The sequence below is a fragment of the Manduca sexta genome, chromosome 9 (genome assembly GCF_014839805.1).
Source record: "Manduca sexta isolate Smith_Timp_Sample1 chromosome 9, JHU_Msex_v1.0, whole genome shotgun sequence".
Lineage (NCBI taxonomy): Eukaryota > Metazoa > Arthropoda > Insecta > Lepidoptera > Sphingidae > Manduca > Manduca sexta.
Window position 1 is genome coordinate 6,904,717 of NC_051123.1, and position 16,047 is coordinate 6,920,763.

General features: G+C 35.6%; 1 protein-coding gene across 1 annotated transcript in view; it reads right to left on the bottom strand.

The window, feature by feature from the left end:
- Window positions 1-16,047, bottom strand: part of LOC115441325 (tetratricopeptide repeat protein 28) — an 84,231-nt gene that overhangs the window by 16,157 nt on the left and 52,027 nt on the right. The window contains exons 7-12 of the mRNA XM_030166072.1: window positions 12,197-12,422; window positions 2,442-2,687; window positions 1,910-2,073; window positions 1,707-1,782; window positions 1,322-1,435; window positions 203-422 (exon numbers count right to left, since the gene is read on the bottom strand). Of these exons, the coding sequence (XP_030021932.1) occupies window positions 203-422; window positions 1,322-1,435; window positions 1,707-1,782; window positions 1,910-2,073; window positions 2,442-2,687; window positions 12,197-12,422 (1,046 nt within the window). The remainder of the gene's footprint in view (window positions 1-202; window positions 423-1,321; window positions 1,436-1,706; window positions 1,783-1,909; window positions 2,074-2,441; window positions 2,688-12,196; window positions 12,423-16,047) is intronic.

Sequence of the window (16,047 nt, forward strand, 5' to 3'; positions counted from 1 at the left end):
TTTAGAAGTAATTTTTCTTGATATTTTTTTGTTAGCATAGCAACACGCATAAATTGTTTAAAGGGTTTTTCGCGATAATTTTTCAAGTATTTTTAGTTATGCCGGCCTTATTTCCTATTGGCATAACTACATCTAATATCTTTAAATGTATTTTTACTGTACAATCCTTTTGTTAATCTATTCAACATAATTTCAATCTTACCCAAATGCGCTCGATAGTGAAAAAGCGCCATATCATGAGCTCCAAGGGCCTGGTACGCCACGGCGAGGTTCCCGTGCGTCGACGCTTCGGAACTTCTGTCGTGGACCTCTTTGGATATCGTGAGCTCTTGTTTGTGGTACTTGATCGCTTGCTCGTAGAAGCCGGCCGCTGAGTACGCGTTGCCAATGTTACCGTAAGCTCGACCCATACCGGCTTTGTCCTGAGAATATGTGGTTTATATTAGTACAATAAACTCATAACCACTACCTACAATTTTAAAATTGTAAAAAACACTGCATTATTCTTGATTTGTGGGTATTTCATATTTTTATTTTTTAAATACAAAGACGTCTCAATTATGATACCTTGGGCGACAACGTAAAATCATTGACCTTATGAAGTGTCTATAAACGTAATTTACATTTACCAATACATTTTAATAAGAAGTGTTGACAATTAACGAAATGAGTTTATTATTAGTTTGGCGCACACTCAAGTCATCTTTGGAAAAGTTTCTTTAGTTTAAGCAACATTTTTGAAATTAGGTTGGTCTTTTGCAAAAACTCGGCTAGCGGCACGGAAAAGTCGGCGGCGGTGTGAATATAGCTGCTTGAAATGGACTGTAATAAAGGTGGATTTGTGAGTTCAAGCTAGTTATTGTTACTTTTGATAAAGACTTCACTCTCTTGTTACGTGGTAGCACAATACGTGACCAACAACCAAACCTGTTCATTAGCACCTGTTTTTAAACAAATGTTTGTTCCAAAACAATGAAATCCAAAACCCGTCGATACAAAGGCGGCGCTATTATTTTTTGATTACTGTTAAACTGTATGTTAGGTATTTTTTGGGTTTCGTAAGTTACATTGATCTTTAGGAGTATACGGGGACCAGGTTATCTGCTCTAAAAAAAAAATATACTTGCTCTGAAAGTCGCTCTCATTCAAAAATCTAATTGTCTTAAAAGGGAAATAAAACAAACCAACAAAGAAGGAAAAGTTTTTATCACTCATATACCACAAATTGACCGAATTTTTGGAATATTGATTGAAATAAACTCTCAGGTATTCACAGTGAACTTGTTTTGAGTAATTACGTCCGTATGAAAGCGTTCGGTACCTGTAATTGTCGTGCGATAGACAAATGCGCCTGATGCAACTTGAGAGCGGCGTCGTGCTCGCCCAACAATTGGTACACGATGCCCAGATTCGAACACGCACGACCTTCTCCAACCTGCAATTAATACAGCCCAATTTAGCCTGGGAAACAATATATTTAATGCTAGTTCTGGTGATTTAGAGTAGAAATGAGGTCCTTGTTTTCTCAACATGGGTTTGAGAACGCTGGTTTGACATTTATTTAGGTTTATGATACATTTTCATAGTTATCGGTCAATTTTATTTCTATCAATGTAATATTATTACCGGTAGATATAACAATTTTTTGGGATTATGTGGAATGTCAGTTAAAATATTGTTTAGGAGTTATTTAGAAATATAATTACCTTATCTCTAGCCGCAAGGGCTACATCTAGTTGTCTTTCATGCCATTTCTTTGCTTGAGCATAGTCTCCTGCGCATCTGTAAAAATATGTGTAATTTTAAAATGAGAACAAAACGTTTCTTTTATTAAACTAATTTGTAAAATGAGTTGTAACCACTATAAAAATATTACATCCACATAACCAATGTATTTTTTGTTGTTTACCTCGCAGCGTGTCCCAGGCCTGCGTATGCTCTAGCTTCGATAGCCCTGTCTCCTAAATTCTGGGCTATCCTCAATACATTTTCATGGTATGCGATGGCTTGTGAAAAATTTCTTCTGTAGTGATATGATGATCCTAAATTAGAATACGCTCGAGCTTCTTCAACCTGGGATAAAAACAATATGGATATAATGCGAAAGCAAATGTTACAAAATATTTTAAATTTATAGATACATTAGATATATTAGATTTAAATTTATAGATACATAGATACATTATTATGGTACAATTACGTATATTCTGAACATACTTTACTCTTACTACTAATTCTCTACTTACTTACTACTCTACTTACTCTTAATTTCACATTTATGTTTTCGAATGCATACATGAATAAATTCTTTCTATAGTAATATTACACGGATAAATTCTTCTGTTGCTGAAGTTGCTTCGTCACCACAACTTTTCTTCTTGGAATCTTCGCGATAAGCAATTTAAAGCATAAGATGTAAATTACTCGCTGGATTTCTTTACCTGATCACCTAATCTTCTAGCTAATCTGAGATGCTGTGTATGACAGTCAACAGCTGAATCAAACTCCCCCATCGCCAAATACACGGCTCCGACGTTGCCGATCTCCCGTGCCTCTTGCAGTTTGTCCCCCATCTGCTTTACTAGCTGAACGCACTGTTTGTGACTGGCCAGTGCATTCGGGTAGTCGCCTATAGCTGTGTAGACATGCCCCAGAGAGGTGAGAGCCGCTGCGGCTGCTTGCGTGTCCTGAGGAAGTCATACAACTAATTAGGTAAGAAATTAAAAAACAAAATACATTAATGATGAGACGAAATACTATACTGTATGACTACGGGTGACATTACTAGTTTAAAACTTGAGGCAATTGATTTTTTTGTTACATTAACGTCATTATGCCATATTATTCCATGTGTAAAAGTGCATACAATAAGTGGATTCATCAGTTACCCCTCTGTCTACCCCTTCTAGGATTAAAGGCGTGAGTATGTGACAATTCCACTTATATTTTTGTTTACCTTTTCATTTACGCCGATATCTTTCTTGCCATTTAATTAACAGTTTATAGCTATAGCCATCCGTAAAGCTTGATTGACATCATAAGTGCAAACATAAACGTACTTTTCTAAGGTACAAAGAACGAGTGTCAAATCGTTAAACCCTAAACACCTCCCGCGTTGGTCGCGTTTTCAATATCGCTAGAGCTAGCTCCACAATAACATTTTATGGAACCATGTGGCGATTGTTCGAGCCGCGATCCTATAAATTTTACAAGTACTCTAATACTTTGCACTGTCTGCTGCTAGGTTTTATTACAAGGCGTTTGCTGTGAGTCGGGATTTATTAAAAACTTGTGTCCTTCGACTTTAACAAATAATTTGTTTATATTCGTTCAGTTTTAAATCATTTGTTGTACTCCTTTTTGTAGCATATTTTATTCGTGCACCAGAGTCCAGTATTTTTTTTTTTAATTAATGTTAAATCATCTTTACAATATTATAGGTCGCTCCATTTATATTTCGTTTGCTAACTCAAAGTTTGTTGGATATACTTAGGGTTCTTTATTAAATTACAGAGAGTAGAGTTAATATGGTTGAAAAGATTTTAACAAAATCTCATGTATAAATAATTGACCATATAACATATACTCATATGACACCTAGGTATATAGGTCATATGGCAGCGCTCTGAGGTCCTGGGTTCGAATCCCAGGTCGGGCTAAGTGATATTTGGGTTTTTCTGCTCAGTATCAGCCCGGAGTCTGGAATTTGTGCCCGATATGGCGATAGGCTCGCCCCCTATCACATCATGGGACGGAACACAATTGGCGAAAAGTGGGTGCCATGGTTGCGCCTCTGCATACCCCTTCGGGGATAAAATGCGTGATGTTGTGTGTGACACCTAGGTAGCGGGTAATATGTATTTTTTTTCAATCCTTAAGCCAGTTTACATTACGGTCCACAATATTTTATCTATTCACCCTAAAATCACCTGGCCTAAAATAAAACAAACAAGGAAATTAAAGCAAAGAAAAGCCGCGTAGAGTGCACCGCTTCCCTCGAGGATGCGACCAAAAAACGAACAGAAAAAATGTTGACGACAGACCGCCAATAGTCTCTTTGTTTCGGTGTAGTGATGTGACACGTAATGTAACGATACTCTATTAAGTTTTAAGATTATTTTATGTTAAAATATCGATTAAGTTAAAAAGCAAGGAGCGTCGGTAATTCGAAATATAACGAGGGATGAATGTGAATGAGCTTATATAGTTTTATTTTTGATTTATTGGATGTTCTGGGGACTGCATCTGCTATATGAAACTTGTTACTATAACTTTTTATTTTACATAGGGACATTAATGTGAATACAAAAGATAGTTGATGTCATGAGATGGGAGCTACAATAATATCAATTGAATTTCAGTTATGGATGAGACTTTTTCCTCCAACAAGCTTGTGGTGAAATTATTTTGTTAATCTAAACAATCCATCCATACTTATGCATAATTCTATTCTTATAGCTCAAATGTGAAAGAAGCTCTGTCTGTCTGTCCATCTATTATGCTTTCACGGCTGAATTACTAAACTGATTTCCAAGATATTTCGTATGGAGATAGTTTTGGACCTAGGGGAGGTATAATCCGGGAAGATAAATATCGTGTCTTGTATCTCGAGTAAAAACTAATATTTTATTTTATTTTTCCTATAAGAATTTATTATAAGGTTATGAGTACCAACGTGCTATTATAGAAAACCTACCTGCAACACAAGAAAAGGCATACACTGTTAATAAAATATTCATAGAAGACATTTTCCTAATGTGATTCACTATACCCTATTATACACTATTCACTATATTACATTAACATAAACATTTAAATCAGTACTATTGAGCACATTTACCCTTCGTAACATCTTCCTAAAAGTTGTTTTGCGCAGATCATTAGGGAATACATTCACATCAATTGATTCTTAGAGACAGCGGGCTGGTGTCGAAGGCAACTTTATAGGCAGATTATCTATTTTCGCGCGGCCTGTGCCCTTTACTATTTCCCAGACAGCATGCAGTTAAGAGGCGAATTGAACTGGATGAAATAAAGCTAAAATTGGCCTCAACAGTGTTCAAAGACCAATCAACAGTGCCCAGATATAATCTTGACGTTCGTGGTAAAATGCATTAATTAATAGTAAATACTATTTAAAAGCGTTATAAACGTTTTTTAAATTACAAGTCATCTTGTCTATCTTCACGACATATCGACATACGGCCATCACTAGCAAATAAAGTCGGACGCCCTCCAACAATCTAGCTAATTAAGTATGTGCAACATGATACGATAACGCAGTGATTTACATACTCAGACGATCTCCTCGGACCGTTTTCCATTTATAAGTGTCTCCATACAGCGTGTGTGTTGTGTGTCGGATTTTCTAAAGAGAGCTCGCAACACTGTGTCGCACGAGTGTTTCGTACAACTGACAAGTTGTAAAGGGTCTTTATAAATAATACTCGAATGAGACGTACGTTTATCAAGCTTTATAATATTTTCTTTTGTGTGCTTTGTTTCTTTTGATTATTCGTGCGGATAATAAACATTCTCGTGTCGACTATTTAACGAGTCCGTACTGGGAGTCGTGTGATGATTCATACTCGTCCACCGTACGTAAACAATATTATTTTGATTTTTGTCTTTTCTAAATATATATATTTGTTTTTGTTATAGGATTAATAGACTTGTGAATGTGTGGTAAGGTACTTTTGAGTTCTTATTCCTAAATCAACAAACCTACAACGGAACTTGACAAGCCATGTGTGCGACAGGCAGGTGAGTAAATCTAGGAAATATGATCAGAGTATATTTAATTTAAATGAAATTGAAATCTTTTAAGCCATCATACCGCGTGACAGTGTTAACGCCTTAATAATCTCAAAATTGATCAGAATCTAACATAAATTTATTTAAAAGAAAGGTAATAAAATATCGTCGAGGATGAATTTGAATACTATACCTTTTCCATTATTTTGCCTAGTGTCAAAGTCCATTTCCGAAATTAAAGAACCACTATATCCTCAAGCAAAAGATTGTTCTGAATTTGGTATAGTACCTAGTTGCAAGATCAAAAGCAAAAAATATTTTCAACTTAATTTATTAAGCACATAAAGATTATTTATTATGTACAATACAAGAAAATGTTACATAGAGCATAATATAAAAACCCAAAAAAAACATCAAATAAGTAAGTATCGATTTCGTAAAGTATGATCCATGTATGTCCAAAATACACTAAATCCTGTATAGTATTTCAAAATGAATTTGAAAGTTTGTGTACTCAAACCAATCGTAAGTTGTTGAAGAATCTACCTGTTTGAATTACTTTGTGCTCTGTAATTAGTGACCGATATTTTACATTGAAACGAATTTTATTTCAGTCGGCGCTTTGACGAAATCGATGCAGTTATTAAGTCGGTAATAAACGGTTATTTGAAATTTTGATATTCGGCTTTGGTATCCGCTGACATCAAATGACATACGAATTGTCAAATTGGTATTGTTAATAAGGTGTGTATTTGTGTGTTCGAGTTATTATTTAGCGTTTATATAAGAGTGATTATTCTCTGTGGATCTTTGGTAAAAATTGAATAACCAATAGATAACATTGGTCTAATTACGAAGATATAAGTAATAATGGAATCAGTAGACTATATCCCACAGTAGCAGTAAAGTCGAAACCTTATAAAACGTCTACTTAGAGAAGCAACAGAAAAAGCGAATTCAACCAAGTAGGCCTTAATTTTTAACCATTTGAACGCAATACTCAACTAAAGAGGCTTAAACTTGATTATTTACATATTATCAATTGCAAAGTATCAAACAATCTCGAGTTTAACCGATGCCCGCCGAGTATTTTACTAGTAAATCGCAATCGAATAGGTTTAATCATTGACAGAGCAATTCAAATGCATACCCTTTAAGCGAGATAGCACCTGACCGGCGACGGGTTATCCAAGGCATTCGCTAATGAAGCGCGGCTAGGTTGGCTCACATGTTACTGTCAAATTATTCGCGGTTGGTAGGTTTTCGTATTGAACTCCGCCGCGCTGTATGACTGTGTTAACTGTTGGCGTATCTTAAATAATCACTAACTGTTATTTTCCGTCTGTCGTCATTATTTAACAATTTATGTACATTTGTAGCGAGGTATTGCTTGGCGAAATCGAAAGTTACATTCCCGGAACTTTACGCTACGGAATACCTTAAACTGGTTTTGAAAAAGGAAGGCTAATTTCTAATGGTGCATCCGCTGCATCGCTTGTATCGCTTTATTAAATCTAGCGAGGGAGCGTTGTTGGTTAGCTACTTTTCACCAAAACATTATTCTTAAGTAATGCTGGTACTCAATCTATCATTTTTGTTTTAGGTCTTGAATTCGTTGCTTTTGTGACGTTTATGTGAACAGGTCGTAATGGGAAGTGCATAAAATTCTCAAACGCACAAATACACAACCAACGTATATGAACAAATGCAATGTTGCCAGTAATATAAACGTATTTACTACCGTTAGTTCCCACAGCGTATATTTAGACTGGACGTAATCGCTCCGTTACCATTTCGAGAAAAGATCGCGTGTTACTATTTCAATATAGGCAATTTTAAACCTACGAACTTATAGGGCTTGTATTAAATTCTTGGCAATTTTATAAAACACGTCGGCGGTTCGCACGATAATTCTTTTGATTGTAATCGCGTCCGAGACGAGCGCAGTGTTCACTGTGTCATGTAATTATTCCTCCATTCTCGGATTACCTGCGAATAAATTCCAATGTTGCAACTTGCAAACATTTCGCGGTTATTTTTATATCCGCTGGCGAGTTTTTGTTGAGCACCGTCCGAGCGGAACGCGCTAAGTAAATAATTTTTTACGACTATTTGTTCTTTGGGATTGTTTCACAAGTGGACGGCATACAGACCGCTTTGAGAAGCAAACCACTCTGTTTATGTATTGTGTATAGGGAGGGTTTAGTAGAGAATATTGGATTTATTTAAATCTTTGTTTAGCTGGCAAACATTATCTAGAGGTTAAGTTCACTTCCCACAGCCGTCTATCCATGACATATTTTTGTAAGATTACATAGTTATTATGCTATAAAATCTCGATATAAATATACAGAGAAGAACGGTAAAACTCGATGATACAAATCGCTGTACAAAATAGAAAAAAAAAACAATCTGCTTGTTTAAAAAATCAATCAATAATCACCCAAATCAAGTCTGCTAGTGAACATAAGCCTACCCTAAAGATTTCCACTTGCTGCATAACGCTATTATCACTGACCTTGAAACATCTTAATAGTCAGTATATTTGGATATGATCCAACTGATATAATCTCAAATCAACGTAAAACTCACGTACAAACAAGCCTTTTATCGTCGAAAGGTTACGCAGAGGTGCAACTGGTGCACGCCCTTTTGTCCGTGCGTATTCCGTCTCTTGATATGGACGAAATATTGCCATATCAGGCATGTATTCTAGACTTCGGGTTGATATTGAGTAGAAAAACCCAATATCACTTTGCCCAACTCAGTGATTGAACCTGAGACCTCAGCATGCAGTCGAGCCGTAATACAACTACGCCATCGAAACAGACCGACGTAAAACCCGATTTTATAATAGTCTTACTTTTATAATAGCAAAGCAATCAGAAATAAAGCAAAGTGCTTTTTAAGTGTGTACAATTTAATTACTCATATTAATTGCTAGTCCGTGTACATAGTTTTGTAAAGATAAAAACTTATTAATAAAATAACCGACAAGTCCTCGCTAACATTAATCGGCGTATGTTTTCATCCTTTAAAGATAATCTTACAGGGTAAGTAAACTAATAGCATTATGGATGACCATTGAATATGTTCTTTCTTCACTCTTTATTCCAACGTTTGAGAAATTGAAATGCCGCGTGTAGTTTAGATATGATTTTAATTTAATTATGTTTGTTTTATGGTGGTTATTTTTTTTACATAAATGGAATTGAGAGCTGTAGTTTAATAAACGGACGTTTAGATATGGCATACGTATATGATTTTCAAATAGATATGACTTAATAATTATTGGGTTTTCCTACATACGTATTACCTAATATGGCGAAATTAATTGTGAATAGGTATGGGTTACGTTAAACCCAGGATTTTAGATTTTCTTCGATTAAATTTAAAAAATTTCACTGTCTTTTCTGGCTTTGTTTTTGATAGAAACGTTCATTTCTATAATGCTTATAAGTATACAATTCTTGTCAAGTATGGCAACAACTTCACCCTGCGAGCTCCATGCACCCATAACCCTAGATCTTTAATAATCTAACCCCGATATAACTTTCACTCTTATGAACTAAACTATAAAGATACAAAAATTAAGTGTTGCCGTATATAGGCGTTAGTTTTTACATAAGGAACATTGCTAAGTCAACGTATTTACTGCAAATTAGCAGAGCGACGTGTGCGGGTTGGCGGCCGCCATCAAAGGGCCCAATAAAAAGGCAACTTTACTATTCGCTGGGTTTCTTTAAAGTGTAATACGGATACCGGTTTCGTGACACGAAGTATTCTAGGATTAAAATGAAAGTGAATTCTGTTGGTGCCGATTATATAAACTGTTGGCCGTCTTCAATTGACGCTATTTCTGTTTTTTGTAATTTATTCTCAATGTATCTTTTATTGGTTCGGTGTTTAACTTGTGATGTATAAGTTAGTGTTCAAACGATAATTGTACTATATTTATAGAAGTTTTTTTATCACATGTAATTTTATTATACTGTTCTGGTTCGGATTTTTGCAAAGCCAGATGCGAGGGCTATCTATATAGCCCTCGCATCTCGCTTTGCAAAAATCCGAACTACTATTTACTACTCATGAATTAAATTCCACAACTATTTGTGGAATTTAATTCATGAGTAAAATTATCAATGACTTTGCATTTAAGAGTACTTTTTAGTATAAACATTTCTTTTTAATATTTAATATAATTGATTATTAAAGTAATGGTTTTTAAATTATAGGAATGCATACTGTGAAAGATATTTGCACCTGCGACGTTTGACATTCTGGCTAGTGCTTATGTCCGTTAAGTGATATAATCTAAATAGCATATTAGAGTTAGTGTCGTAAATATACGTAGCAATGTCTCGTATCACGACGCAAAGTATGAAATACCTTTACAACTCCTATATATAGAAGTGACTGCCTTAGTGACGTAGTTGTAATTGTACACGGCACGAGTACGACTACCGCGGTGAGGTCCTGGGTTCGAACACTGGGTGGAGCCAAAATAATTGAGTATGGTTTTTCGATCTTAAAACATTACTCAGTTGCAGCTCGGAGTCAGGAAGTTGCCGATGTCATACCCTCGTACCTCGGAAAGCACGTAAAGCCTTGCTCGTGGTCTTGCGCCTGATCTCTCCCAGGTCATGTCGGATTGCCGTCTCACCGGCCTATGAGAGTGAATAGAGAGTGAACCTGTGTATTGCGCACACACTTGTGCACTATAATATCTCCTGCGTACTTGGCCGATCTCCGTTGAGATTGGCCGAAATTCGACAATAAAAAAAATTAAATCAATCAATATTAAAATGTGAGATTTAAAACCAAACTCTTTTTTGACAACACCTAAAATGCTTTGCTTTTTTTTCTATCACAAAGTATTGTAATTCATCCTGTAATTTTGATTTTAAAATTAGATTATACGATACATAACAGAAAAAAATCATATTTCACTTATTGCTTGGAATTTTAATCATAAAGTTGTAAATGTACACAGTATGGCCTCTCTCATTTATTGTATGTCTAATAAACAATATGTTAAGGACTTTGGGATTATGATGAAGAGTATGTTCATGAGCTCCACAAAGAGGACATAAATAATCTAATGATTAAGTACACATCAAATGTTTTCTAGAAATGTATCTTGTAGATTGTATAGTGGGTGCTGTCATTATTAGTACCTTCTACGTAATTTGTCGCTGCCTCGATTCGACAGGTTACGAACCTGCTAGATTATCGCCTTTCTACGAATGTTCAAACAATGTCTTTCCTAAGTATCACTTCTGCGAATGTAATCGTGCATGCGTTTTCGAATCACCTAGAGGATGTCTCCTCTTGTGTACTACAAATTCTATTAAACTTTATTATGTGCACGACAAAGTGCTACTGCGCCTGATGGTAAGTGTAGATGGTAAGTAAGGGTCTAATAGAATGTCGACTGACGAGAGATGATTATCTCTCGGCAGTCGACACGATTATGCCGGCCTGATGGAATCATATATTCACAGGATGATCCCGGAACGCGACACACTTACGTGGGCCACTATGGCGGGTTTTAACACCTTGAGTACGGTGGTCGCTATCCGGGCGGATATAAAATTTATTCTACCACCAGCAAATGTTGTTGCCTATGTGTATGAAGTACATATATATTATAAAGATTATTTAAACTCAAACTGATTCATTGACCCACTTTCATTAGTGAATAGACTTGCTATTGTAACAATAAAATAAATTACCAGAGTAAAAGCGCCAGCTTTTATAGCATCTGTGAACTCGGCAACATTTATTATTTCATTTGTAAAAGGAGAAATCAAAATGTTTACTTCTATTCATTATGTAAATATGCCATTGTGTAGTGCACGTTGTATTTGTTCCCGCGCAGAAGCAATCTGGAGCCCAATATTTATTTTCAATGATTCGTTACGCGGACATTTCGCAAGCTAGAAATGCAAAAAATTAACATATACGGAACGAGACGTAAACACAATATGAGACGCAACAATTGAGTATAAATCCAGCGTTTGTCACGGTAAACGAATAAATGTTTCCCTCGCCTGTTTTTGTCACGCAAGTAATAAATATAAATAACTAGTTTTTGCCCGCGGCGTCGCCCACGATGAGACGAAAAGATATCCGTCAGTATCCAAGTTCAACGGCTGACTAAAAATGTGCTTTATTTACGAATCCGACTCAAACTGCAATGTGACAGCGCTACAAATATACGCGATTTATTCGTTGCGATTAAAGTATGGAATGGAAAATCAATATCTACTGAATTTATTTCACGGATGGTATTCTGGAATTACATCACAAAATCCCATTCGTATCTGTCAGACAGTGCAATTGATCGAAACCAGAGTAATGTTTATCCATATTCATTAAATTCATATAAAAATGTAACCAGACCACATAACGAGCCTTTTCTCATAATAAGCCTACATACCTTGCATTTCATAGCCAACACGAGCTGATATCGATGAGCGGTCAGGGCGTCTTTGTAAGACCCTTGGCTGAAGTAAGCGGCACCGAGGTTCCCATGGGCTCGACACTCGCCAGCCGTATCGCCAAGCGACTTGGCCACAGCCAGGTCTTGCTGCATGTAGTTGATCGCGGCATCGAGCTGGCTTAGCGCCCAGTGAGCTGATGACAGAGCGCTGAAGACTGACCCACTAAAGGAAATAACCAAAACGTTTTAATGCATTTTTGCTAATAAAAAAAATATACATAAATCTAACTTCTGATTTAGATTCTTGCTTAGTCCAGACGAATAGTCAAGAATACATACGTGTGTATAAACAGCTTATTCGGGTGTATTTAATACTTATAATGTAGTCAAATTTATTCCTCAAGTTATTTGGCGCATTATTCGCCAATAGTGTAAATGAGGCATTAGAATTAGGTATAATATGTAAGTATAATAGATAAAAACGAACGATTTTATAAAGGTGATTCTTCTTGATTCATGTCACATTATGCGCCTATAAAGTATGTATATTTAAACAGTATAATTCTGTAACGGGATTTATGTCAATTTACTTTGCAGAGTTCTCATCACCGCTCTACATAGCGGTGACTCTAATTATTGGGGGTTAGAGAAATTACGCGTTCATAAAAACATAATGTCCACTTACAATGAGTGTTAGTAAATTGAAATTAATAACTATGGTTATTCCAGTAAATTTTAAGAAAGAAAAAAAACACTATGTGAGGTATTAAAATAATGGAAATCTCTAATAGTGTTTCTTCTAATAATATATTCGGAAACTACTCTTGGATGGGTTGGCAGAATCTCGTCATTAGTTTCAGTTATGACAATATGATATATATGTAGATATATATATATTATTTATGTATGTTTGTTCGTTTGTATGTATGTATGTACGTATGTATGTATGTGGGTATATTTATATGACGTATCTTTTATATTTTTCATTGATTTCAGTCTTGTTTGTTAATGTTCTCTCCACTACCTTCTCTCGTTGTGCACACCTACCTCTTTAGTCTCTGCACCACCTAAAGGTTGTCTGGTAGAGAATGCCTTCGGCATTAAGTCCCCCTTAATACTCTTTGAATATAAAGTGTAATAAATAAATAAATAAAAATAAATAATACATAGAATAGATTTATTAAGGCAAAGAAAACAACATATAAGACAGAAAAAAAACTATTTCGCTTCGAACATTTATATTGAGAAATACTTATTTATAACAGAAACAACTTGTTTTAAATCACTTATGCACTATGCTACATAGTACATTTTATAGTGCATCGTTCCTTAGGGGAGACAGTATTTAATACTACGTTAAGTTATTTAAGAACAAGTTTATAATTAATGGTCATGTAATGTTGAGTTTAATGTAAAAACTACTGATATTTACTGATAAAATATTATTACTAGTCATAAATACTGGACATTTTATTGCAAGGCACAAGTTTCCTGTTCGTTAGGACTGAGGGTTTTATTTATTGACTAGCTTTTGCCCGCGGCTCCGCCCGCGTTATAAAGTTTTTCAGGCTAAAGTTTTCCGTTATAAAAGTAGTAGTTTCCCGGGAGCCTATGTTCTTCCCAGGGTCTCAAACTGTCTCCATACCAAATTTCATCTTAATACGTTGGGTAGTTTTTGAGTTTAACACGTTCAGACAGACAGATGCAGCGGGGGACTTTGTTTTATAATATATTTTTTAGAACTTTTAAAGTGGAACAATCCCGTCATACATCATTGTTGCATAACTTTAACTGTTTAAGCAGCGCAGGCAATGGAAGCTCTCAAAACTTATAATTTTTCCCGTTTTTGCAACATGTTTCATTACTGCTCCGCTCCTATTGGTCATAGCGTGATGATGTATAGCCTATAGCACTCCAGGAATAAAGGGCTATCCAACACAAAAAGATTTTTTCAGTTCAAACCGGTAGTTCCTGAGATTAGCCATTACTGCTCCGCTCCTATTGGCCATAGCGTGATGATACATAGCTTATAGCGGTCCACAAATAAAGGGCTATCCAACACAAAACGAATTTTTCAGTTGAAACCGGTAGTTCCTGAGATTAGCCATTACTGCTCCGCTCCTATTGGTCATAGCGTGATGATATATGACTTTGAGCACTCCACAAACAAAGGACTATTCAACCCAAAAAGAATTTTTCAGTTCGAATCGGTAGTTCCTGAGATTAGCCATTACTGCTCCGCTCCTATTGAATATAGCGTGATGATATATAGCCTATAGCACTCCACGAACAAAGGGCTATCCAACGCAAAAAGAATTTTTCAGTTTGGACCGGTAGTTCCTGAGATTAGCCATTACTGCTCCGCTCCTATTGGGTATAGCGTGATGATATATAGCCTCTGGCACTCCACGAACAAAGGGCTATCCAACGCAAAAAGAATTTTTCAGTTTGGACCGGTATTTCCTGAGATTAGCCATTACTGCTCCGCTCCTATTGGGTATAGCGTGATTATATATAGCCTATAGCACTCCACGAACAAAGGGCTATCCAACGCAAAAAGATTTTTTCGGTTTGGACCGGTAGTTCCTGAGATTAGCGCGTTCAAACAAACAAACAAACAAACAAACTCTTCAGCTTTATATAGTAGTATATAGATTATCATGTTGGTATGATACGCGGGTTGAGTAACGAATAATTCAAATCAAAAGAAAAGAAGTAACATTAGCGTATTCAAATTTAAAAATACATAAATAATAGTAAAAATAAAGAAATCATAATCTATACTAATATTATAAAGAGAAAAAGTTTGTAAGACTAAGTAGCGGCTAATCTTTGGAACAAATTAACCAATTTTGAAAATTCTTTCAATGATAGGAAGCTACATTACTCCCGAGTGCGATAGGCTATCCTGGGAAAATATAGAGCGGGACTTAAATCCCGGAAGAACTAGGCCACGCGGGCGGAGCCGCGGACAAAAGCTACTTTATTATACATACACGCGAATTTAAATAAATATAAATCTTAATTATTGTCGACTAGGTACATCATACGCACAAGTTCTGTTAACAAGTATCAAGTCCATTTTAAATATTATTCGAGTAATTTTTCTTCATAAACGGCAGTCTTTACTGCATTTATTTGTGATAAATGTTATCGTTCTTGATACTTAAGAGACTGTGTAAAATATGCTCGCGTAGAAGCAGGATATGAGACCGCTGTGCGTAATGTTTCTTATTAATCTGCAGAGGCGACAATAATTTATCATTAATTGTAGATTGCAGGATAATGTAGGTCAGTTATGTTCTTATATTTATTATTTATGGACACAGTTATTTTGTTTTTGTATTTATACTATTATGTAATGGCGTGTTTAGTGCCTGGATATCAAATAAGTAAAAATAAAAATGATTTGTCGTAAAAATAATTTCATGTTTAACGATAATGCTTCTGTAACGGAGTTATTTTTGGAAAATTATAATGCACAATATCCAAGCAGATAATTCGGCTAATTTAAAATAAACTGTAAAAACCAGTTCGGTACAAAATATTAAAATCACGAAACAAACAGTAGCGCATTCCCGCGCCACACAAATGAGCAGAAAAAATCAACACGCACCAATATGGAAATCGGTATGTAATAAAGATTAAAAATAATTTTTATTTGTTAAAATACCAACGTCGAAAGCATGAAGTTATCTTAGTTATTCAGTACTTTAACTAAAGACGACGTTAAATTATAATTAGGGGCAAGACTAACATCGGTCCAGCGCCGGGCGTCCGTCCGGTTTGCGCATGCGTGATCTTAAATAGCTCGTGTGAAACCGATTAAAATAATCCGAGATAAATAT